Here is a 13163-nt window from a genome sequence, read left to right on the forward strand (position 1 = left end):
AATCTTTAGCCAAAGACACTTTTTTTTTTTTAATTATCATTATCATCATCATTATTATTATTATGATAATAGATTATTTATATTCCATTTATTTTTATTGATTTATCATTTAATATATATATATTTTTTAAATATTTTGGTTGGATGCATTTAAAAGTGTTTTTCAGATATGAGATTTTAATTTTTTTTGTTGTCCAATCAGATTTGAGCTTCTATTATGTTGCCATGGAGTAATGGCGACACCCGCGTGCTTCTCGGCATCCACTCACCTGTCAAAGTCGTAGCTTTCCCCCGAGGCCGGGTCGTAGTCGCACTGCTGGCGAAGGACGTCGTCCATCACCTCCTTCAGCTCGCCGATCCTCAACAAACACGCAAGCGAAGTCCCGCAAAGTCCCGCAAAGTCCCGTTTCAAGCACGCGCGTGTTCGCTACCTGTGGGTGTAACCGGCCACATCGGACAGCGTGCTGGACAAGTCGATGAGCTGCGTGAAGCCGTTGATCAGGTAGATGCACACGAAGGCGTTCTGCAGGCAAACAGCAACAACTCCAAACACGCACGTGAAGACGAGCAGACATTTGTGTAAGACAAAAGCTTTTGCTGCCACCTGGTGGTCACTTTTGCACTTCACCCTCTTCAACAACATGAGCTCAAACCGAAATTTTTTTTTTGGGAGATGTTTTAAATCATTTTATTCAAAACGAGAGAAAACTATTTTTTGTTGGCATTTAATTACTCTGAATTTGTATTTAATTTTGTTTTTATTTAATACATAGAAAATACATTGTATTAATGTGTTTTAATTTTGAATGTTATTCAAAACAAACAAAACTACCAGGTTTACATGGGACAATATTTTTTTCAAAATAAAATAAACTGGTTTTATTTAAGTTGGGGGGGGGGGGGGGACGTTTTTCACACCCCAAAAATAACTCAATTTTTAAAACATTCATCTGAGTGTGTTTTTTTTTTGTTAAATGTTTGAAGAAAATCTATCCAAGTAAAAAGTGAATAATTGTGTGAATTTTATTTTAAATTAAAGAAAGCCAAACATCACGTTATTTTTTTAAGTACCAAAAAAAAGTAACTTATTACAAAATATTCTCTGGTCAGTACGTAGCTGAAGCCACCAAAAGTGAGTGTAGATGCAAATATTTTTGGGGTGTGCTGTAATGCAGCATTCCGTTACATTACAACATTTTGCCCAACAAGGCCTGACTCTTTTGTTTTTTTAAGAAGCTTACGTAAGTTTTGTGTCAATTGTGTAAGTTGTAAAAAAAGGAAGTAAGAGGAAGTGGTTTTTTTTTCCGTTACCCTGCTGATGAGCGCGCTGAGCTCGCCGGGCGTCAGGCCGTCGTAGAGGCCGGCAAAAATGGGAATGGCGATGATGATGTAGCTGAGGAAGCCGCCCAGGTAGTCGAAAGTGTTCACCCCGACTGCACAAACATGACATCATCGCATCCCGCCGTGCGAATGTGCAGACGTGCGCTTGTGCGTGTTCGTACTGTAAAGCCACAACTCTTTGTTGATGAGACTTTGCTGAGTTTGCAGCAAAGTCTGCAAGCGTCTGTCGGTCCTCGCGTGCTCCACTTTGCCGGCCCTGCGAACGCAAAAACACGTCACAACGTTGCGGAACATCAAGCGAAAGGCGCGACGAGGGAGTTGGCGACTCTCCGTGTCGCGCCGCCAACGCGTGGAGGGGCTCGCCTGTAAAAAGCCGCCGACTCGGCGTTGACTCGGATCTGCATGTGCTTGAATCTGCGCCCGGGAAGGAGAACGAAAAGAAATCATCGTCAAAAAAGCGTTGCTTACATATTTTCACAACACAATATTTGGAATAATGCACATTTGATTTATTTAAAACATTTATAAAAAAAAAATATTCGATTAGATTATTTTCAGATTTTATTGACTTTCCATAATCTATTATTTAAATATCTCCAATATACTTTTCATCATTTACGTGCATTTATATTTTTGCTCATTAATACATTATAAAATATTTTATTCACATTAATTTTAATATTTTCAAGTCTATTTAGTGCTTACATTGGTTATATGCACTTTTTAAAATCGATTTAAATGCTGACTTATTCAATAAAAATTCACATTTTCTCTGTCCCGGGTTTGTTTTTGTGAAATTTCCAAGGCGGAGCTGAAGCGGCCTTTCAAGAACGCGTGCTCATTTCCTGCCTCGTTCCCGAGAAGGCCGAAAAGGCCAGGACCGAGCAGATGCTTCCTGTCTGAACAAAACTCCACCGACTGTTGACGGCAATCGGCCCGCCGCTTGCTTGCGTTGAAAACGTGCCAACGTGCCGCAAAAGCGTCGCCGCTTGACGTAAGGTCGGGTATGCGAGCGAAAGCGCGCCGGCACCTGAAGTCGCCTTCCAGTTTCTCCTGCTCGAAGAGCGTGGACACGATGGGCCCCATGAGGACCTTATTGGCCAGCGTGCCCACCACAAAGTAGGCGAAGATGCTCACCGGACCCCTCCAGCCGGTGCTGAAAAGAAAATGGACACGTCGTTAAAACTTTCAAATGGAAAGAAACACTTACTGCTTTTGTGTGTTTAGGAATTTGACATTTTGGCCTTGACCAATTTTACAGATTATTTATTTATTTAACCGGGTAAAAATGATTGAGAACTAATTCTCATTTACAAACATGATCTGGACCGATACGGAGCCAGTTATTACATTTTATTTAAATTTAACTTCAACAGAATCAAGACTTAGAAAAATATAAGAAATATGATCACGTTTGAGTAGCAGTTGGTTGATGGCAAAAGGCGAGTCCCCATTTGTGCTTACAGCGTCTGCTGGTTCAAATTGTCGAATGATATCATTTATGAAAATCAAGCCTGAAATGTTACAAAATTGACCAAACTAATTCCCGCTTAAAAAAAATTTTTTTTTGGGTTAGGCTGCGATTCCTGATTTATGTGAGAGAAGTTTTTTGGTTTTGTTTTTGACCTTGACTGACAAAAATTGAGCCTCCCAAACTTGCAGGGTTGATATTTTTTTCTATAATAACTTGCAAAGGTCACAACAGGGCTGCTGTTGTTTGTGTCAAATGTTTCGTTGTACTCTTGTACCTAAAAGATTGTTTTGGGAACAACATTTTCACATTTTGTCCAATCGAATCAAATCTAACAAAATGGATAGAAATTGAGCCACCCTAAAAGTGCAGGCTTCTTTTTTTTCCCTATTTTTGACTCGGTACTAAATATGATTTTTTTTTATATATATATATAATTTAATTTATATATTTATATTTTAGGGTTAGGGTATTTTATCTGATATATTTTATAATGTATTTAATATAATTAATTTTATTTTAAATTTATGCAGAAGCATACCGAAATGGCCAAAAATGGACTCTCGTCAACATGGGAGTCTGTTTTTCTATTTTTGGGCCGGGCTGCATCAGGCGAAACGTAACTGACGCTTAAATAAAAGGATATTACACAACCCACGTGATTTTATCCCCTCCCTGCACTGGAGGAAGCATTAAAAAAATAAAAAATAAAAAAATAAAAATTACAAAAAAAATAAAAAAATAAAAAAATAAAAAATTACAAAAAATTAAAAAAATTAAAAATTAAAAAAATTAAAAAATTAAAAATTTAAAAATTTAAAAAAATTAAAAAATAAAAACTTTAAAAAATTTAAAATTTAAAAAATTTAAAATTTAAAATTTAAAAAATAAAAAAATAATAAAATAAAAAAATAAAAAAATAAAAAAATAAAAAAATAAAAAAATAAAAAAATTATAAAATAAAAAATTTAAAAAATAAAAAATTTAAAAAATTAAAAATTTAAAAAATTAAAAATTAAAAAGGAACATGGAGGACTCTTGATTCCTATACAATACCTGTAAAAGCAGTGGTAGGTGTAATAAGCCAAGGTGAAGGGCGACACGATGAGCCGACTGGCCATGGCGCTCATCTGCTTGCACAGCCGCTCCGCGTCCTGGCTGATGCGCTGGTCGCTGAGTGAGTCCAAACAAAACGTGAGACCACGCGACCACGCCGAGCATGTCCAACAAGGCGCGGGAAGCGCTTACGGGTTGTCGATGTCCTCGCGCAGCACGTTGATGGTGTAGTAGACGCGTCCCTGAAAGTAGGCCTTGTGCAGGCTCTCCGTCAACGTCGTGCGCCAGTTGACGTACATCAGGTTGGCAATGTATTGATCCAAGCTTTTCAACTGGGGATTCAAAAGCGAGCATCGCGTTCATGCGCTTGAAATCGACGACTGGCCAAAAATGTCATGTTGCTGAAAGTCCAAATATAAGGAAGTATACTTTAAACCTAATCGATTATTAAAAAAGGCAAAGAACTTTGTGATTTCTTTCAACCAAGGTCAAAATGGGTGTGAAAGAAAATACAATCAGAATTTCTACCAAGGGGTCATTTGTGGATTTTTTTTGTTGTTTTTTTAATAACAGAATTTCAGAAGCTCGATGTCAAGGAAGTCCGTTGAGGTGAGTTGAGGAGTTTCATTTAAACATAAGTAGTGCTTTGCCACCATCTTGTGGCATCTCCAGGCCATTACAAACTTTTTTTTTTTGCGCGCGTGTGATTTGTTCCGCCCGATCCGTATTTCAAACTTACGGTGGAGTTGAGCACAATGAGGAGCAAGGCAGTGAGCAGCAAGTTCTTGAAGGCCGTGTTGTCCTTGTCGGCCAGCACGTTGTAGAAGCGGCTGGGAAGGACGCCCACTTGGTAAATGATCAGCTGCTCTGGTTTGAGCAAGACGGAAAAAGAAAAAAAAAAAGAGAAAAAAAAAAGAAAGAAAAAAAAACGATGTGTTAACACCTCGTTAAATAAAAAGGGAGGTCATCAAAGTCAGGTGAAGGTTCGAAGGTAAAGGTCAGACGCAGACAAAGCATTTTGCAAACGCTATCAGCGGCGCGCTTGCACAACCGTGTGTTGATGGTGACGAGTCGGCAGGCAGCAAGAAATTCATGCATGTTGAAGCATCGCAATGATCTGATTGGACACAAAAGGACGACTCGGGAGTTTCTTTGCAAATTTGCTTGTTATCTGTTAAAATAATGATGTGAATACGTACAAAGAACTATGAAGAAATTAACAGCAAAATTACAAGAAAAATGTCAAAGATTAACCTATTTCTCAGTCATCTTTTTTTTCTTCAAAAATTGCTATTAATTGCAATAAATATTTTTTCTTATAAAACTGTTAGATTTTTTACTATAATTATTATTATTACTATTATTATCACTCTGACTTTTGATATTGGAACTTTTACAAAATATATCATTTTTATTTTAAAAATAATCTTAGTTATTTCTCATGAAAAATGCAACTTCATTCATGTAATAGGATTTTTTCCCCCCATGTAGATGGTGACTTTATTCTTGTAAAATTCAGACGTTTTCCTTTAAAAAAAATATCACATCATTTTTCTCAAAAGTTTTTTTCAAAATATGACTTCTTTATTTTTTGTATACATTTTTAGTTATACAGTTCAATAGTATAACACTTTACTCATAAGATTTCAACTTTTTCTTTCACAAATTTGCTACTTTTTTTCCTCCTAATAAAATCTTTATTCTCATATAAGTATGACTTTTTGCATAAAGTTGTGACTTGAATCTGGTAATGGCAAGACCTTTTACCTTTTTTAAATTGTGACTGTATTCTTGCAATAGAATTACTTTTTTTCCCTAACAATATAACTTTACTTTTCATTCCCTTAAATTGTGACAATATTCCCACTTTTCCTTGTTAAACTGCATCTTGTAAAAAGTTGTCTCAATGACTTGTATTTCATAACTTTTTCAATTTGATTCTCACCTATACCATGCATTGTCAAACGTTTTGAGTCCAGTCAGAAAATGATCTTTAAAAAAATGATTTCATCACAACATGATTGTCCACGTGATGTGTGACGTCACGCATTTCCTGCTTTGCAAGTTGCTGTTGCTTTAAGTGAGTTGAGCTTCATAATACCTGCTAAAGTGACTCCAAGCAGCGTGAAAAACATGAGGACACTCTGGCTGCTCCATGACGGGAACAGAACCTTCTGGATTCTGCAGAACCTCTGCACGAACCTCCAGTCCAACTTTGGTCTACTCCTGTACATTGAAAACAAAACACGTCACAACTTCGGTAAAAGTGCTGTTCTTGAATGACAAGATTAACAGCATTTACCTTTGTGTCGTTCCTCTACCATTTGACTTCTCGAAGCGAGGCATTTGTGCCAGAGGAGGAGGAGGGAAATAATCACATTTAACCAAATTAGCTAGCTAGGTGAGCTACCTGACATATGTTGTAGTCTAAAATAACCGCATTTACACTGTTTAGTGATAGGAGTGACGTAAGCATGTAACCGAGACACTCACTTAACGCTACAGTTTTCGTAATTCAAAAAAAAAGTTTGAAATGAACGCCGCCTGACATTGTCCTCCACAATGAATTGAGCGACTCCACACCGGTGACTGTTCTGTTTGCCGGTCCAAACAATTGGCCACTTCCGCCTTTAACCGGATGTTTGGAGTTTTCGAAATAAAAGCTAAATACATAATCGAGAGGTGGTTAGCGGTCCTCGTTTTACGATAGTTCACAATTTAGGCCGTTCGTAAGACTGCAGGGTTATGTCTTTTTTTCTTTTCCATTTATCTATTTTTATTATATAAATGGTTTTGAAGCAGAGCATGCGTAGGACTCCATGAGCCCACAAGCAATGTAAGATTTTGTCTTTCATTGTATAATTTCGTATCAAAATCTGAAAATTTACCAAATTAAAATAAACACCATGTACACCACCGTAATAAATTTTCATAGAAGACAGACAAAAATGAGGTAAAGATTTTAATATTTTAGTGCAAGAACTTTGAAACAACCTGGTAATCAACTCTTTTTTTTTTTTAATACACTGTCTTATTCAAGATGGTACATTACATCAAAAATACTGTACTTTATATTCTAATATTTTCATGTGCCGACTTCGGAGCGCACTCAAAAGTTACAGTAAACGTCATTCACACAAAAAGCGATACAAAAAGGAAGCAAAGAGACATAATGGGGTGTGAAATAATAATTAATAATAGTGGTTGCTGTAATACAGATTACAAATATTAGAAACATCATTTGGAATACTGATTCATGTTTCAGCAAACATGATTTACTGTTTGGTTTATTCTTGGGAGCAAAGTGATCAAAAGAACGCAAATAATCAGAAATGACGATGAAATGAAACAAAAAGTGAACATTTGACGGCGTGGGGCGTTGCCGATGGGTATTTTGTATGACGCCGGAAAGAAGCGGTCACGTTTCTGGCTTCCTTCTTTCCTTCCTTCCTTCCTTCTTTTCTTCTCAAGTGCTTGTTCTTCTTTTCAACACTCAAGCGAGTGACTAGTGCCCTTTTTCAGGACTATTTCCAGTACTGTATTTACAGCAGCGTCGGCAAGAGAGAGAACTTCAAGACCCTGTTTCAAGACAATTCAGAAATGTCTTTCTGAAGACTGTACACGGTGAAAGGTCAAAAACATTTGACATATTGTGTTAAAACTCCTTTTCATTTCAATTTCCCTGATTTGTTTGGCCTAAAAGTAGGCCCGGTGACGCACTTTGGCATCCGACGTTGGGTCGCCCCCCCCCTCTTCCACTATAAAAGAACTTGAGCGCCTTTGGTTTACATCCGCGTAATCGAGACATGCAGTTTGCTCGCGAGCGAAGCCCCCGCCTGGAAAAATACAACTTTTTTTTAAGACGGTCCACTGGCGTGGTGGGGCGTGTTTAGAGCGCCTCGTTGCGTTGTGGACAAGCCTGGTGAGATGTATTCCAGCAAGCGGGTACATTTTCACGGCTCAAACGCGTGGTTTGGAAGAAAGATGCTCGACGGAACGTAAGCGTACTGCTGCCACACCAGAAAAAAAAAAAGTTCCGTATCACATAACGGGATCAATTTCACATTTTTTTGTGATTAACTTTTTTTTTTTTTTTGTGATTGGTTAAATCATCACGTTCAAATTTTAAATTGATCACGTCAAACATAAAATTGTAGGGATAGACCGATTATCGGCGCCGATATTTTGGTATGGGTTCGACTTTTTTTTTTAATCTGATGGCCGATACGAGATCAATAGTATTGCTGACCTCAGGAAACAATTTATTTAGATTTTCAGTTCGTTTTAATAAGAGATGCTGCTAGGAAGTCTTTGCATATTTTGTTTTGTTTGAAAGTAAAACAAAGATACCTGAAAGTTTAACATTTTATTTTGAAATTTTTGAAAAATTTATTTACTGTAGATAACGATAGGGAACAACGACATTTACTTGTTTCGATTTTCATTTACTTTTTAAGACATACTTATGACCCTGGGAGCTCCCTTAAGTTTTTTGTTAGAATTTTAAAACATATATCACGATTGTCCCCCCAAAAAGTATTTATATATATTTTTTTAATTTTAAGCCAATATTTTTTCCCTTTTACTGAAATGGAATATCGGCCCTCAAATAGCAGTTATCAGTCTCCTTGACTAGTAATAATAGGTATCGGCCCTGGAAAAAAACCCATATCTGTCTATCGCTATCAAATTTAACACATCATAATATGAAAATTCATGTTAAAACATGAAGTTTATCACATTAAAACATGCCACGAATCGGATTAAAACGTCAAATTGATCGCATCGTAACATGAGATTTATCACCTTAAAATGTGAATTTGATCACGTTACAAACGGATAGATTTCCCCCCCGCTGGTGTTGTCAGCGGTGCGCTTGCGTTAGCATCCAGCCTGCAGGCCGGGGGCGACGCTTGCAGCAGCGCACGCCGCCGCCAACGGCGCCGGTGGCTCACGCCAGGTTGACGAGCCGGAAGAGGAGCGGCACCACGCACACGCACGTGAAGCCCAACACGCTGTAGACGATGTAGCGGTACGGCAGCTCCACCGCCATGCGCTGCCGGGCCCGCCGCACGTCGTCGGCGGGGAGGCCGGCCAGGCGGCACAGGAACGGGATGGTGGCCGCCTTCATCAGCGCGCGGACCAGCAGGATGACGGCCACGCCGCCGGCGCAGCGCAGCAGGGCGCGGGCCACCGCGCCGGCGCCGAGCGGCGGCAGGGCCAGCGGCAGCGAGGACGGCGGCGGGTCGGCCATCAGGCCCAGCTGGTAGTTGGCGTGGGTGGCCAGGGCGATGCCGGCGCCCGTGCCCAGCGCCTGGGCCGTGTCGCCGCGGGACGTGCTCCACGAGTCCAGCGAGAAGGCCACCAGTCCCACGCTCACGTGCGACACCACGATGACGAGCGGCGCGTACGCGTGCGTCATGTAGAAGTCGTCGATCTTGTCCAGAGTTTGCTGGAAGAAGGCCAGGATGACGAGGCTGTACAGGAAGCCCGTGATCACTTCCTGCAATGAATCGTCATTGACCCGTGGCCCATTCGGATCAGGCCCAATCCGCAGATTGGTTTGGGGGGGGGGGGCAAAACAAAATGCACATTCACATTTGATACCATTCTTACATGACATTTGACAATGACATCGCAGTTGCTCAGGGTTTAGGAAACGACCAATCACGGCTCAATTTGCGATCGTCACATGACCACAGCCAGAAAACAAGCGGGCCGTGATTGGGAGAAAATGACTGGCTTGACCATTCATTTGGACAACAATTATTTTCTTTTCGCTATTACTGCAAATGTAGACCGGCTGCAAATATTGGCTATCAGGCCGAAAAATAAATAAATAAATAAATAAATAAATAAATAAATGGTCTATCTGTGCCGCATTGTGTCCCATCTGTGTTGCTATATTTATTCACCTTTCTTTGCCAATCCGTTAGTAACGGTGATAAAACTGTTTGCCTGATGTAAACAAACGGCAGTCGCTTAGCAACCAAATCATCGTACAAACGTTATCAGTTACATGTTTTACGGCTCGTTCCCATGACCAATTACAGATTCCGTGATAAGTAGCAACTAGAGATGCTCAACCCCCCCCCCCCCCCCCCCCCCCCGCTCTCATTGACTTTTCGTGCCACTGTGGTAAACGCGGAAGCCATTTTAATGTAACGTTGTTGCTTACGATGATGATGACGAGGGAGGGAAAATAATTAATTGTCGTTATTCCAAATCCCAACTGGGGAAAAACCGGTCCAACTTCTCCGTCACTCTTTTTGTCTAAAACATGCACGGGTCACTTGCAGGACACACAAACGAGATTTTTTTTTTTTTTTTTTTTGCGCGCCGCCAACCTTCGTGCAAGTTCACCTTCTGACAAGCAACACAACGTGAGGAACAATCGTGATATTGTGTTTTGTTTGACACTCACCAGAACGGAATGCATCCCCATGTAGACTCTGCTCACGCACACCAGCAAACTCCAGCACAGCGCCGCGCACAAACCTAGCATGAGCGGGTACTGCGCGTGACAAACAAACACAAAAAGACATCATCTGAGTTGGCCGTCGTCACTTGAACCCGCATCGCGCAAACAAAACGTTGACAAAAGCGAGCTGTTATGATCCTCATCCGAATGAGCAGAATGTGCGGGGGCCCGTTTTGGGAAACAGGAAGCGGCGAGCGGCGAGCGCTGCCGACATCCTGGCCGACTTTCTTTCTTTCCGCTTGGCGAGTAGCGAGGCCAGGTAACGCGCTTAGCGAGCCTCGCAAAAAACATGTCCGCTCACGTTGGGATGGGCTGGGAAAACATCTCTTATCAAAATGCTGCTTTTGAAGTCGTAAGACTCATAAATTCCGCCTAGCAACACGTGACCATCATTTGTGTCTCGTCTCCTATTTTCTCGTTGCTCAGCCAAAATATGTTTCAGGTCGACACAATTTGATGACAAAAGGCATCTTATCTTCACTTGCTGTATTTGCAAACAAAACCGCAGCCGAATTCCTGATTTTCTTCTTCTTCTTCTTTTTTTTAAGGAACTACACTCGGGTTGACGTTCGTCGTGTCGCTGCTGTTTATTAGATATCAAAGCGGGATTTATGATTTACTCAGCAATTGTCTTGACCGCCCTCTCACCCGGTGCTCTTATCAGCTTATTAAAAATAATAATAATAAACTCATTGGGCCATTTGGATTTATTAAGATAACAATAACTTTGTTTTGATTATTATTATTAGCCTCTCTAGTTAACTGGTGTAGGTAACCTAATTATAAAACGTTACAAGCTTTTTTTCTTTAAAATAAACAAGTTATGACTTTGTTATGGAATATATATACACACAATTTTGCTTTTATAATCTTACGAGTTTATTTGAGAAATTATATCAAACTTTATCCCAATAGCAGCACTCCTTTATTTCCATAATAATTCTAATATTAATATGACTTTAGTCTTTATTCGTGAAAATATACAACTTTATCACCAGCAATATTACGACTTTATTCTTGCAATATTATGGCTTTTAATCAGAATATAATACTTTATTTGTAGAAAATATATTTGTTCTAAAAAAAATGGGAGTATTGCAAGTTTCTTCTCATATTATGACTTTTATAAAAACTATATTCTCAAACTGATTGTAGTCCAAAGACATTTCTTGAAAATCCATAAACTATCGTCTTCAAAATATTCAACTTTAGTTACATAACCGTTACTTTATTGTCAAAGGACTTTTATTTTTTTCTTTAAAATACACAACTTCATAGAGTTATAAAGACATAAAGTGGATGACTTAATTGTCATATGAGGCTTTTTTTTTTTTTTTTTTATCCTTGAACATCTGCCGCTTTTGAAAATGTGCAACTTACCAGTATTTTAACATATAAATCATGAAAATGCAAAACTCGTTTTCGTTCCACCTTTGCACAAACGCTTTCATGTTGCAAAATAAACAAGAAACGAACACAACAGAACAACAAAGCCCAAACTCTTGGACAATGACTGCCATGTACCCGACTTGGACGTGGGCTTTTTGCACTTTTGCATTTTTTTACCTGCCAGCGTCCATAGGTGAGCATGAAGAGGCAGAAGGGGACGGCGGTGCCCGTCATGGCGTGCGTGGACGGCATGCTGTACTCGGAGTTGTAGAAGACCTCCACCTTGACCACGGGGGGCGACGCCGGCCGGGACCAGCGCACCATGTCCTTGGTGGACTGGCCCACCATCAAGTTCCAGGCCCACACCACGATGAGCCGGCGGCTGACCAGCGCGTCGATGTTCCAGAAGAGGAAAGGGAAGAAGACGATGAAGAACATCTCGTTGCCCAGCTCGGTGCCGAAGGTGAAAAGGTAGAAGAGGAACTTGTTGCGGATCAGGAACTCCTGGCCCACGTCGCCGGTCAGCGAGTTCCTGCGGAGGGGCTTGGCCCGGGCGGACGCGTCGTCCTCGCCGTCGTCGGACCCGGGCTCGCTCGCTTTCCCGTTGGCGTGCACGGCCGCCCCGTTGCCGACGACGCCGTCGCCGTCCCCGGGGCTCCTCTTCCGTAGCCCGGGGCGGTCGTCGTCGTCGCCGCCGCCCAGCGGCTCATCGCTCGCCTTCTCCGGAAACGTCCCTCGGACCCCGCACAGGCGCTGGAAGCTCGCCACCAGTTGGGGGTCCTGGAGATAATTGCACGTCTCCACAAATGTCTTGACGACGTCCGTCGCCATGATGTCAAAGAACGTTTGCTCGTTTGTTCACTTGCGCGAGCTCATGGTCAGCCTTTAAAAAAATAAAAAATAAAAAAATAAAACGCCTCGGCGGTTTTCGACCTGTAATTAGTACACCCGCCGATGTGGGAGATTTGGCAGTGCAGCAATCAAAGTCCGTCCGAGTGGAGTCGATTATTACATCACGGAGCGTGGCCCGGTTCACGGAGGGTGCCGCTCGCTAACTGCGTCAAGTCGGGATTCGGCCCGTAACGAGGCAGGCAAGCCAGTCAGTCCTCCAGTCCACGACCGCTTCGTCGTTAGTTCGTTGTTTCTTCTTCTTCTTCGATCCTTCCCCGCGTGCCCGCCACGTCCAATGTTTGCTTACGAGCGCCCTCTGCTGAATCGAACGAGTATTACAGCATGTCCATTTCCAGCCAAACGCAGGACGGAGTGAAGGAAGGATGTGATGGATGATAGAAATAAATGAGAATGGTTGTTTGGGAAGATGGATGGTAAACAGAATATAAATAGCCACAGCTTTTGTGGTCAGCAATCTCAACATTCAACTTGTATTTTTGATTGCTGTTCTAAAATGGACAACACTTGTAAGTT

General features: G+C 41.0%; 2 protein-coding genes across 2 annotated transcripts in view; both read right to left on the reverse strand.

Moving 5' to 3' along the window:
* The window catches only part of abcd4 (ATP-binding cassette, sub-family D (ALD), member 4), a 10702-nt gene extending 4221 nt beyond the window's left edge, over positions 1–6481 (reverse strand). The window contains exons 1-11 of the mRNA XM_086060730.1: positions 6171–6481; positions 5970–6094; positions 4608–4735; positions 4061–4200; positions 3869–3985; positions 2372–2497; positions 1705–1755; positions 1503–1597; positions 1312–1433; positions 432–523; positions 270–359 (exon numbers count right to left, since the gene is read on the reverse strand). Coding sequence (XP_085916856.1) covers positions 270–359; positions 432–523; positions 1312–1433; positions 1503–1597; positions 1705–1755; positions 2372–2497; positions 3869–3985; positions 4061–4200; positions 4608–4735; positions 5970–6094; positions 6171–6214 — 1130 coding nt within the window. The 5' untranslated portion in view covers positions 6215–6481. The remainder of the gene's footprint in view (positions 1–269; positions 360–431; positions 524–1311; positions 1434–1502; positions 1598–1704; positions 1756–2371; positions 2498–3868; positions 3986–4060; positions 4201–4607; positions 4736–5969; positions 6095–6170) is intronic.
* Positions 6482–6817: 336 nt separating this feature from the next.
* On the reverse strand, positions 6818–12888 carry LOC147158895 (sphingosine-1-phosphate phosphatase 1-like). Its single transcript, XM_086060969.1, has 3 exons — positions 11916–12888; positions 10293–10382; positions 6818–9371 (listed from the first exon to the last, which is right to left on the reverse strand). Exons 1-3 carry the CDS (start codon positions 12567–12569, stop codon positions 8820–8822), a joined length of 1296 nt encoding a protein of 431 aa, XP_085917095.1. The 5' UTR covers positions 12570–12888; the 3' UTR covers positions 6818–8819.
* Between the last annotated feature and the right edge of the window lie 275 nt (positions 12889–13163).

Source organism: Leptonotus elevatus, chromosome 18, assembly GCF_054856555.1.
Source record: "Leptonotus elevatus isolate MCC_2025b chromosome 18, RoL_Lele_1.0, whole genome shotgun sequence".
Taxonomy (NCBI): Eukaryota; Metazoa; Chordata; class Actinopteri; order Syngnathiformes; family Syngnathidae; genus Leptonotus; species Leptonotus elevatus.

What these genes read in the sequence shown, in the direction of transcription:
- LOC147158895 (XM_086060969.1), bottom strand. Translation starts at nt 12,569, where the DNA reads ATGGCGACGGACGTCGTCAAGACATTTGTGGAGACGTGCAATTATCTC. An exon ending in TCACCTATGGACGCTGGCAG is followed by an intron (nt 10,383 to 11,915) that starts GTAAAAAAATGC and finishes TGTCACGCGCAG; the next exon opens with TACCCGCTCATGCTAGGTTT. An exon ending in TGGGGATGCATTCCGTTCTG is followed by an intron (nt 9,372 to 10,292) that starts GTGAGTGTCAAA and finishes GATTCATTGCAG; the next exon opens with GAAGTGATCACGGGCTTCCT.